The 11246-nt window shown below is 44.3% G+C and overlaps 1 protein-coding gene across 1 annotated transcript; it reads left to right on the top strand.

Moving 5' to 3' along the window:
* Positions 1-1260: 1260 nt before the first annotated feature.
* Positions 1261-9036, top strand: LOC126991539 (uncharacterized). Its single transcript, XM_050850278.1, has 4 exons — positions 1261-1431; positions 1814-1989; positions 2076-2201; positions 8835-9036. Exons 1-4 carry the CDS (start codon positions 1288-1290, stop codon positions 9034-9036), a joined length of 648 nt encoding a protein of 215 aa, XP_050706235.1. The 5' UTR covers positions 1261-1287.
* Positions 9037-11246: the final 2210 nt, after the last annotated feature.

Here is an 11246-nt window from a genome sequence, read left to right as displayed (position 1 = left end):
AAAAAATTTCATACAATCCATCCACGATATTTTCCCTATTTTGAATATTAGTGAAACGGAATGAGTCCAAGCTAATGAGTTTGCTACTGGTAATCATTATTTCTTTAATCATGTATTACCACAATTGTTTTGAAGTTGCAGCATGTTTTGTCATCAATGCATGTAAAAGTCCGTGCAGTCGTACCACTCCATATATTTCTCTCTGTTTGTTGCTTCTCACAACTGTTTTATTTCATCAATTGTATTTCAATTAAAAGCTCACTTTAGTTCTTGTATAAATGTTCTTTGCCTTGCCATATTGTTTGCACTAATTATGAAATTTAATCATAACCATCAATTGATTATGTTTAGGCATAATATAAGAATGTGGTACAAAAGATGCAGATTTTTTTTTCATATGTGTAATGACATCTGCTTTCCTTAGGTGGGGCAAGCCTGCAAGGTTCCTGACTGATCACGGACGTGAGTTTTGTTCCTCGGTAAGTCTTTATGTTACTGTTATTTATGTTGTAATTCATGGAATGGTCATCAGGATGTAATGTTATATTCAGGTATGCCTGAGAGGTGCATTATTACCAATACAGTTGTCAGAGGAGGACATTTACATCATCTAATGCTTCGTTAGCTCTAAGATGCTGAACAAACCTCAGGTATTATTAACACTGCAAACAAATGATACTATTATAACACCTGTTGTATTACTGCTGCTACTTTGACCTCTTCATTCCCCACAGATCAACGACGAACTCTGCAAGTTCTACAGGATCCGGAGGAGTATCACGTCTGCCTACCATCCGCAGACTAATGGACTGGCAGAGATAATTAACCAGGCTCTGGAGACCAGGCTATCCAAGCTCTGCAACGCGACCAAGACCGACTGGCCAAACTTCCTGGATGAAGTCGCCTATAGCATCCGCACCCAAAAGCAGCGGACCACCGGGTTCACACCTTTCCGGTTGATGTTTGCTCGTGAGCACCGGCCACTTCACCAGGTAACCACCAGTGTTTGAATTAATATAAGAAATCAACTCCTATTGGTTCCATTAAAATATGAAGCCATCACTTTCAATCACAAACCAAAAAAATATGAAGAGTTGTTCTTGTGCCTAATGACCGTAATTTCTGTTCAATTGAAATAAATATTTTTAGGAAGAAATTACAATTGCTCCTGAGGCTTCTGCACAACCAGAGGGAAGGGGTACCACACCAGAAGTAAGTACAAAGTAGATTCATATGTAATGTGCAAATTCTGGAAGAAAAGTGTATATCTCACAAGAATTGAAGAATATGTCTAGTACCTCTCAAGTAATCTTCTTTTGCAGTTTCTTTTTGTTACAGTTCTTTGAAGAACTTGTTGAACTGCCCTCTTCCGAGGACATTGCGGAGTGTGTCAAAGAGCAGGACCAGAGGCGTGAAGAACTGCACTCCAAGGTCTGGCTGAGGACGTCATGTGTTATATTTCCTGATGCTAATGTTCTTAAGTCTGGCAGTAGTACCGAAGAAAAATACCATAACTTTTACATTGATGCTATAATTTATGTTTCAGCATAGTACATTCATTGCCAGATTGACTCTGCTTTAGCCCGACTTTATTCGGTCTCCAAACTATTTCAATGTAATGACTGCAGATATATGGCCAGATTAAACACTCGACGTTTATTCCAATTCAATTCCTGCTACATAGGATCATTCTTTCATCCATATTGTACCATACATTACAAGCATCTTTTGCACAGGGAAATGTATATTTCAGTACAATTAATCCGGTCATCATAGTGCTATCAATGCTTATGCTTTTACTTTTATTATGCAGCGGGAACAGAGAGTTGAAGCAGCCCAAGAAAAGCAGAAGGCTGAGTACAGGAACAGGAAAGCAAGAGGAGTGAAGACCTTCAGCTTCTCTGTAGGGATGAAGGTTCTTAAAAGAAACCTTCGCAATGAGACTCGGAAGGGTGGGATAATGGAGCAGAAGTGGACTGGTCCATACAAGTGAGTACTGATGTTAAAGGAATTGTATTTTTGTGTGTGCTCCATTTTTGTCATTTAGGTTTCTGTAACCTACTGACACTCAACAGAGTCCTTGACATCGACTCCTCAAACCGTGTGGCACTTGAGGCTGTGAGCAATGGGAAGAAGCTCAAGAGCCGTACTCCATACAACAACCTGAGGCCATTCCTCCAGAGCCAGTTGCACTGTGACAGGTGTGTACAGCTATTAACAGTTGTGCGGTTGTGATGTGGTGTTCCTTTCTTATATTTAACTATATGTTCATACTTCAAGTGCTTATTATGCTTTACTTTGATAAGTAATTTTCATTGCATATGGTTTGAGCGGTCAACTTGTTGCAATTTATGGCTGTGTTTGCATGTAATGTTAAGCATTTTTGTAACAAGTGTAGAAAAATCTTGAACATGTAATGATAGCAGGTAATTATCATAGTGTTGTGTTTCACTAACCTGCATATAGCTTGTACTGAGGTGTAATTACAGTAATCACTCATAGGTAGTGTTTAACTATTTTCGGTGCCTAACATCAGCAAGAAGTGTAGCAAACAAAGAAAATAAGTGTTATTCTGATTATAAGTGCCTGCTGGTCGAGGCATCGTGACGTGTGACACGAGTGATTTTGTTAATGTGCCTTTCCGTCGACTCACCCCATCGTGTGATCCGAGTTATTACTTATATTTACATGTTCGTGGAGGAGGAAACAATACTTGTGACAACATTAAAACAAAAAGTAAAGTGGGGAGCATGCGCCTTTGCTGCGCGTGGCTGCAGGCGCTCATCTCCCTTTGAGCCTGTGGTGGGAATAAACACTTTACCCAGGGACAGAAGGCCGGTCTGAGTTCCGGGCTGCCTAAGTTTACCTTCCCAGGAAGCTGGGGAACAACCCCTGACTGATACCCGGTACCCATGCACTGCTGGGTGGACTGGGACGAGGGGTAGAGAGTCTGCCCATCTGACTCTGCTCCACCCGGGGATCGAGCCCGGGACCTCTCGGTTGTGAGGCGAGAGCGCTACCATTACACCACGGAGTTATTGTTTTTATCTGCCTGTATGTCGAGGAAAATAAATATGTGCGCATTTATATATATATATATATATATATATATATATATATATATATATATATATATATATATATATATATATATATATATATATATATATATATATATATATATATATATATATATATATCACTCAAAAACACAGTTTCTCAACCTATCCACTCGACACAATCTTCCAAACAACTCTCCCCGATTCTGTGACACCACCCAGCTATCACCTTCCTCAACACTAAACATCCTCGGTCTATCCTTAACTCAAAATCTCAACTGGAAACTTCATATCTCATCTCTTACTAAATCAGCTTCCTCGAGGCTGGGCGTTCTGTACCGTCTCCGCCAGTTCTTCTCCCTGCACAGTTGCTGTCCATATACAGGGGCCTTGTCCGCCTCGTATGGAGTATGCATCTCATGTGGGGGGGCTCCTCACACAGCTCTTCTGGACAGAGTGGAGGCAAAGGCTCTTCGTCTCATCAGCTCTCCTCCTCATACTGATAGTCTTCTACCTCTTAAATTCCGCCGCAATGTTGCCTCTCTATCTTTTATCGATATTTTCACACTGACTGCTCTTCTGAACTTGCTAACTGCATGCCTCTCCGCTCCCGCGGCCCCGCTGCACTCGACTTTAAGCTCAAGCTTATCCCTATACTGTCCAAGTCCCTTATGCAAGAGTTAACCAGCATCTTCACTCTTTCATTCCTCACGCTGGTAAACTCGGGAACAATTTTTCTTCATCGGTATTTCATCCTGCCTACGACTTAAACTTTTTCAAGAGGAGAGTATCAGGACACCTCCTCCCGAAACTGACTTATCTTTCGGCCACCTCTTTGGATTCTTTTAGGAGCAGCGAGTAGCAGGCTTTTTTTTTATTAATGTTTACTTTTTGTGCCTTGAGCTGTCTCCTTTGCTGTAAAAAAAAAATATATATATATATATATATATATATATATATATATATATATATATATATATATATATATATATATATATATATATATATATATATATATATATATATATATATATATATATATATATATATCCTTTTCACTAACATGGTCTGGACTCCGATGGCTCTGTGAAAGATCCAGACTTCAAGATCATGGGGTCAATCAATCAATCAATCAATCACCACGTGAGCGTGGGTGTCAATCAGCGATGATTATGTAACGTAGCTATATATATTTTTTAGGTAGGGGGGAGGGTGGGGAGGGGAGCGGGCTGTGTGATCAATCAATCAGTCAATCTCCACCCAGACCAATCAGTGGACGCGCGGACACGTGGACGCGCGTGTCAATGAGCGGCGATTGCGAGGGTAAGTTTCTTCCATCTCCAGCCAAACCATTCAGTTGACACGTGGACGCGTCTGTCAATCAACGGCGATTGAGGCGGTAAGGTTCTCCCAGCCCTGTGTCAAAAAAACGTCGATTGAGGGGGTAAAGTTAATCAATCCCTGTGTCCTCCACCGAAATGGTGGGGGCGGGTTTGGTGGAATGGGGAACTAGCGTGGGTTGGCCCTGGGGGGCGGCTAAGGGACTTAGATGGGCGGCTGGGTATTTTTTGGGGGGGCCTGGGGCGGGTTCTTAGGTCAGAGGCTGGTTGGTGAAATAAATCAGTCCCTCGTGACCGTTCGGATGATACATTCACATGGTCCGGTCTGTGGACATTGGTTTCAGTTTAACGGTGATTGAGCGTCTAAATTTAACCAATTACTGTCTTGGGCATCGAAATGCCGGGTGGGACGGTCACCGAGACAAAAGTGAAAAGTATAGTAGGAAAGCGAGCTTCTGAAACATTCCAAGATTAACTATGACTCATTGGGTAGCCGCATAAGGCGTGTCTCGCCTCGTGCAGGGTCCGAACTGGGGCACGCAGCGCTACCACGTGCCTTCGGGTGCGGTGGGGTTGTAGGGTACTAATGTACAAGGTACTCAGAAGTCTCTCAAGCTTCCCGTGTATTGACGCTGGGGAAGAGCCTACACCTTCCCAAAATGAAACCTTGGTGTGCTTCTTACACAACGGCCAGATAATTGACCGGGGAATTGATTGAGAATATTACTAGTGAAATGCAATGAAAGATGATTGAATAAACTCGCTGATGAGGTGCAGCGAAGAAAGATGTACCGGCCAAAGAGGTATATGGGCGAAAAGGCTGTGGTGTTCATGAACCAGCGACAATATACACTCGCTGTTCGACTGTATCATAGTTCGTCAGCATCCTCCAGCGGGCTAAGACTTGGCATCGCTCACTTCCTTCGATTTGATGCTGACACCCTCGTCTTGCCCGCACAACCCCTCTCTTTCATGAGTAGCTTCACGGCATTAGATGCGGCTCCTCGTGGCGGCTCACGTTTTAACTGTGTTTCCCAATGCGATCAGCCTTCAATGCAGCGACCCCTCTCTCTTAAGGTGATGGTTACTCTACTCTCCGTGCGAAAACGCATCCCGATGGTGACGCCGCACGCAATGTCGTCGGTCCGATCCCCGCGAAGGGGACAAACGGCGTAGGGGCGCGCCCCCCGGTGGCGGATGGGGGAATCCTCTTTGAGGGTACACATAAGTGTCGCCGACCACCTTGGCCTATATGAGAAGGAAAACTCACATTCCAAACCCCCTACTATATGTAGGTGTCTTTAAATATATGTGTTATATGCAAACTACAATTGTATATCTATTACAGGTAGATACCAAATAAAACAGGTACAATGACAGATAAGCAGAGCCGGAGCAGAGAGTCTGATATAGACGACTCAGACCGTGATGAACACTTCGATGTGCGAAAGTATCATCAAGCTACAAAGCGAACAAAAGAATGCCTGTCCTTTTCAGAGGAAGAGGCAATCCTATCGAAGTACCGAAAAGAACTCTGGGAACAAATGGAACGTAGAAACAAGAGCCAAATTGAAGATCAGAGGCCAGGTATGTATATGTATATAAGTATATGTATGTTATATAATCTTATGCATGAGGATTATAACTCTTGCGTTCTACTTTTGTATGGTCGCTTGAATGATTGATCATTCATTTCAGGCTGTAGTCAATGGACTGACGGTAGTGCACAGCCCACACCAGCAGAGCAAAACCCTGCAGGTACGAGTTGTTTTCTGCAAGGAAATTATTTGGCAAATGTGACTGTGTTCGAACAATGTGTTGGTACATGACTAGCCTTTACAAACAGGTTCTTCCTCAGATGCCTCATCAGAGGATGAGACAGGGGGTGACATGTCTGTGCCAAGGCCAAGGTTAACCGAGGATGAAATGGAGCTACTTGCCTGCCAAACCCAAGGCATGGGCACCTCGGAAATGCTTGAGAAGGGTGTCTTGAATCCTGCAAAACGCAGACGGATCAAGAAGACGTTTGAAGAGCATGGGACTGTCCCAACTCTGAAACAGGTGGAAAGTCATTTTGCATCTCAACTCGCCTACCATGAAGGGGAAATAAAAAAAAGTTACAAGAGATGGAAGAATCATGGAAGACGTTGGCAGAAGAAATTTTGGCTGGGTCTGAAGGATGAGCAGGCTGCCAGACTTCAGGCACACCTCGGGGAGCACCGGCCACGTCCAAGGAAAAGGGATGCTGTGAGCAGGGTGCAGTAAGTAAAATCATGTAAAAACTGAAACTGATTTTTGCACAACACCAATGCTAACTGTCCAGTTCAAAATGTAATGCTCATTGGTAGTTCTATTACAGGCGGCTGTGCCCACTGGCGGGATGTGGTGGAAGGTGCATTAACATCAGGCGACACCTCAGTCAGTGCCATAAGCATCTTAACAAAAGTGATATTGATACGTTGATTGAAAAATACTCTTCATTGCAAAAAGTAGTGCAATCAAAGATGCCAAAAAAAGCCTCCAGTTAGAGACAGCTCCAGCAAACAAAAGATCAGTAAAAATTATCCGTCCAGACAGTGCTATGTGTGCGATAAACAAGTAAAAAGACTTGACATTCACGTTGAGAAGAAACACTCCGTGAAGCGGCGCACAAATACGTTCAGGGGTATCATGCGCCAATCTCTGGTGCTATAGCAGGGCACTGATGAAATTGAAACTGTGGAGGTGGCATCTGGGAAATGAACCATTTTAATAACAGATGGAGTAAAATAATTCCTGAACCATTTTGAGGAGTGTTTGAGGATCTGCGCTCCGCACGCTGACTCAACCAAAAGAGCGCAAAGGCGAATGGCGAATAATGTTATCACCCACAAGGTTCAGAACGAGATTCTGACGACCCTGAGTGACTCTGCCATCTGTAAGCTGCTGGTGAAAATAGATGATACTGAACCTCTTGGATTCTTGCCCAGCAAAAAAAGAGATGTTCAGTGTGGGTTACAAAAGAAAAATTGTAGATGCATGCAGACGAGCTGTTGCATGCTTGGAATGGTCGGATGATGAATTGTACCATGTAGAGAAGGATGAGGCACATGTAACAGACAAACGCCTCCTCATTACAACAAGTATGCAATTATGCATGCCATGTGCTATATAACTAATATAACGATTTCTTCTCAATACTTTGAGTTATTTATACAATTGTCTCCGCAGTGAAATACCAAAAGGAGGGGGTTATTGAGAAGGGCCAAACCCGACGTAAGAATTATAGAACGTCACTTTGGAAGTGATCGATAAAATCCTAAAATCCGATTACATCAAGAACACCTCTGGCAATGCTAAGAAGTGCTTGACTAACCCAGAAGTGACACCTTTGGCCCTGAGCGACTTTACCAAGCTCAGAGACATCCACATCCTTACACTGATGATACAATTGTCGGTGGTAGCGAGTGTTCTCAAATGCTAATAGGTTCCCGGATAGAGAAACTCAATATCCGTCAGGGTTACTTTATTGGATAAAAATCACAAAGGTCATGGGCACAAACAAAACATAAAGAAAAGGTGTTTGTGTGGGTATGCGTTTGTGTGAATGTTGTGAAGTGTGGGTGACATTTAAGTGTTGGTGTATGTGTGGAACAATGTGTAAAAGGAATGTATAGCAGGACGAGGACAAACAGTAGAAGATAAACGAAGACAAGGAAAGTTAACAATGAAGACGCGACAAGACAGACTGGCAGACATATAGTGACGATGGACATTACATGTTGGGTCGGCTCTGCAGCGCCCATTTTCTTAATTGTCACTGAAGGGAAGGAGCACGCAGTTGAGCGGTGACTGCTACGCAATCAGAAAGAAGACCCATGGAGTTTGTTGAGTTCACACTGGGTGAATATCTCGAGATGGAGGAGAGGAGGACAAAAGGACCTGAGCCTGAAAACTACTACGTGATTCGAGTTGCGAGGCATAAAACAGCTCAGCAAGGTAATTATGGTTTACTTCTATGGCATATATTACCCAACGATCTTTTAAGATTGACGAAAAAATGTATCCCTAAGTATGAGTAATGGGTTATTTTCTTTGCAGGACCCTCGCTCCTCTATCTGGAGGAATCTGGCAGAAAGGTGTCAGATGCATACATGTTGTTCTACTTGTCGGTGGCAACGTCCTGCATGGCCCCAAGCTGCCTAGTGTTTCCAAATAGGTTTCAAATAACGGAGGCCAAATGTTGCTCAAAAATAACATTTTCCAATCTGAGCAGGATTGTGAATAAGACGGCGATTACGTCCACATCCCATTGCAAGTCTACTTCAAGGATACTTCGCCGCTCCCAGATATCAGCTCTCTGGGAAAAATGTGATGACCCAGCCTGGAAGCAGAAGGTCGCTGAGCAATGTTGCCATTCCCTGGCTACCGCCACTAGGTATTATGACTATTCCAGTAAAGTGGAGCCAGGGAAGTTAGTAGTGGCCACATTGAGGCAGATGAGGGATGGCTACACAAATGACGATGCACACACCTTCCCCGAGGGCGTTCCCGGTGTGCAGCATAAGAACACGGCTGAGGTTTACCCTACCCGCCAGATGAGATGTGTCAGTTTTACCGGCGGGGGGGCTTTTAGAGGGGTCAGCGGAAATAGGTAGCATGTTTCTCACCATAGGTAGATTCATGACAAGAATTCACCAAATCAGACTTTCTCACTTTCCCTGAGGTTACCTATCCCATAGGAACCCATGTTAAAAAAAAAGGCTCACTGAAGTCCGACAGGTAGAAAGTGAGAAACTGAACTTGAGAAGTCTGTCGCGAGACAGGTTAGTTTAACCCTACTGTTGGCAGTTGTGTCGTTGATACAGCAGTCCTGCTCAGTACGAGAGGAACGGCAGGTGCTGACATATGGTTCCGCTCTTGGTCGATCGGCCAGTGGAGCGAGGCTACGTCCGTGGGATTATACCTGAAAGCCTCTAAGGCAGAATCCCGGCTGGATGACCAACGATACCGCGTACGGCCTGCATCGGGATGATTACCATTGAATTTTCGAGAGATTCGCTCCCCGTTCGTTAGCTGGCGGGGCTAGAAGATGGACCCGTGCAGAGGGAACTCGGGAGTGCCTCGACAAACAGGTTCAGGCTCTCTCCCCCCTAGTAGAGAACACCCAGATGCTGATGTGCCGTACCGAATCGTTCGCAAACGACTTACGTACCGGTCACGGTGTTGTTGGCGGCAAAGCAACATCCTCACTGGGAACTCCCAGTGTTGGAGGCATCTAACACAGATGTATCTAATTTCCATGCACAATTTTGATCTAATTCAATTTATGGTCACACTTTAAGTTATTTCGAAAGCGCTTTTAATATTTGCCCAAACTGTTAACTCGCTTAAATTTATAACAATGCCTTCGAACCTTAAGTGTGACGTCTGTCCCGGACGATTTGCAGTTCAGTACTTCCAGCTGAGTAAAACTTGCCGCCTCTGCGTTCAAAGATTACAACTTCAGAGGGCTGTGACTGAATGGAAAGTCAAACATAACAATCTTGAAACGAAATTCGAAGCCCTTCAGGAATTTGTTGCAAGCAATGTGGCAGTGACTCCATCATCGATGGTGGAGAGGCCCTCCACCGAGACTGTGCCCTCTCCAGACGAATCTCCTGCTTCACGGGAGGACGTGTTACTTGCCTCACAGGTTGACTCCCAGCCTGCCTCACAGGCTAACCCCCAGCCTGCACCACAGGCTAACCCCCAGCCTGCCTCACAGGCTAACCCCCAGCCTGCCTCACAGGCTAACCCCCAGTCCGCCTCACAGGACAACCACCAGCCTGCCTCACAGGCTGAACCCCAGCCTGCCTCACAGGCTGAACCCCAGCCTGCCTCACAGGCTAACCCCCAGCCTGCCTCACAGGCTAACTCCCAGCCTGCCTCACAGGACAACTTCCAGCCTGCCTCACAGGACAATTTCCAGCCTGCCCCACTTAACGCTTCTCTTCCTGCTTCACAGGATGTCGGGTTCCAACCTGTAAGGAATGGAGCCAAACCGAAGCAGGCAACCAAGGATTTACTGACCCCCACTACCTTCAATAGGTTCCAGGTGCTGGCAGACACCATGGAGGATGAGTTTGAGACTCGCCTAGTTGGGGACTCCATGGTGCATGGCCAGCTAGTTTAGTTATGTGGTCGTTCATCAAACGGCCGCAGAAAACGTTACTGCTATCCAGGTGCCAGACTGGATGATATTACCGCAGCGTGCGATGATGTCACAAGAAATGCCGATCGAAACACCCTCTTTGTCATTCACGCGGGGACAAATGACGTAAAGACAACCCGTTCTGAGTAACTGCTTGGGAAATACCGCCGGATGATCAAGCAGTATACACGTAAAACTGATGCCAGTAACATCATAATCTCAGGAATCCTCCCGAGGGTCGGTGCCGAACCTAGCTTTTACAGTAAGGCCTTCAGCACAAATAACAGACTTCAGTCCCTTTGCTCACAAGAAAACGTCCAGTTTTACATACATTTATTGTGCAATAAACATATATATCAAACCATTTAAATTTATATTAATTATGATGATATATCAGCAATATAGCTCCCTTCTAATTTACCATACCCTTATTATTATGGTTCAGTTATCTTTCCAATAGTTAATGTTAACTTTGCCAGAAATGGCGCATGAACTATACAACAACCGTTATGTAACTGCAGATCATTCGTAATTATTTCACTACCTGAACTTTTTTTGGTCCTCCGGCGCTTAATTTGAACACAGAAATCCTAGTCATTGACAGTAGGCTACATGTAGGTACTTCAAAAAAGGAAAATCTAAATTATTAATTAGTCCGTATAAAATTCACTTTTT

Source organism: Eriocheir sinensis, unplaced genomic scaffold, assembly GCF_024679095.1.
Source record: "Eriocheir sinensis breed Jianghai 21 unplaced genomic scaffold, ASM2467909v1 Scaffold3, whole genome shotgun sequence".
In the NCBI taxonomy this organism is placed as follows: Eukaryota; Metazoa; Arthropoda; class Malacostraca; order Decapoda; family Varunidae; genus Eriocheir; species Eriocheir sinensis.
This window is presented reverse-complemented; position numbering and strand designations above follow the sequence as displayed.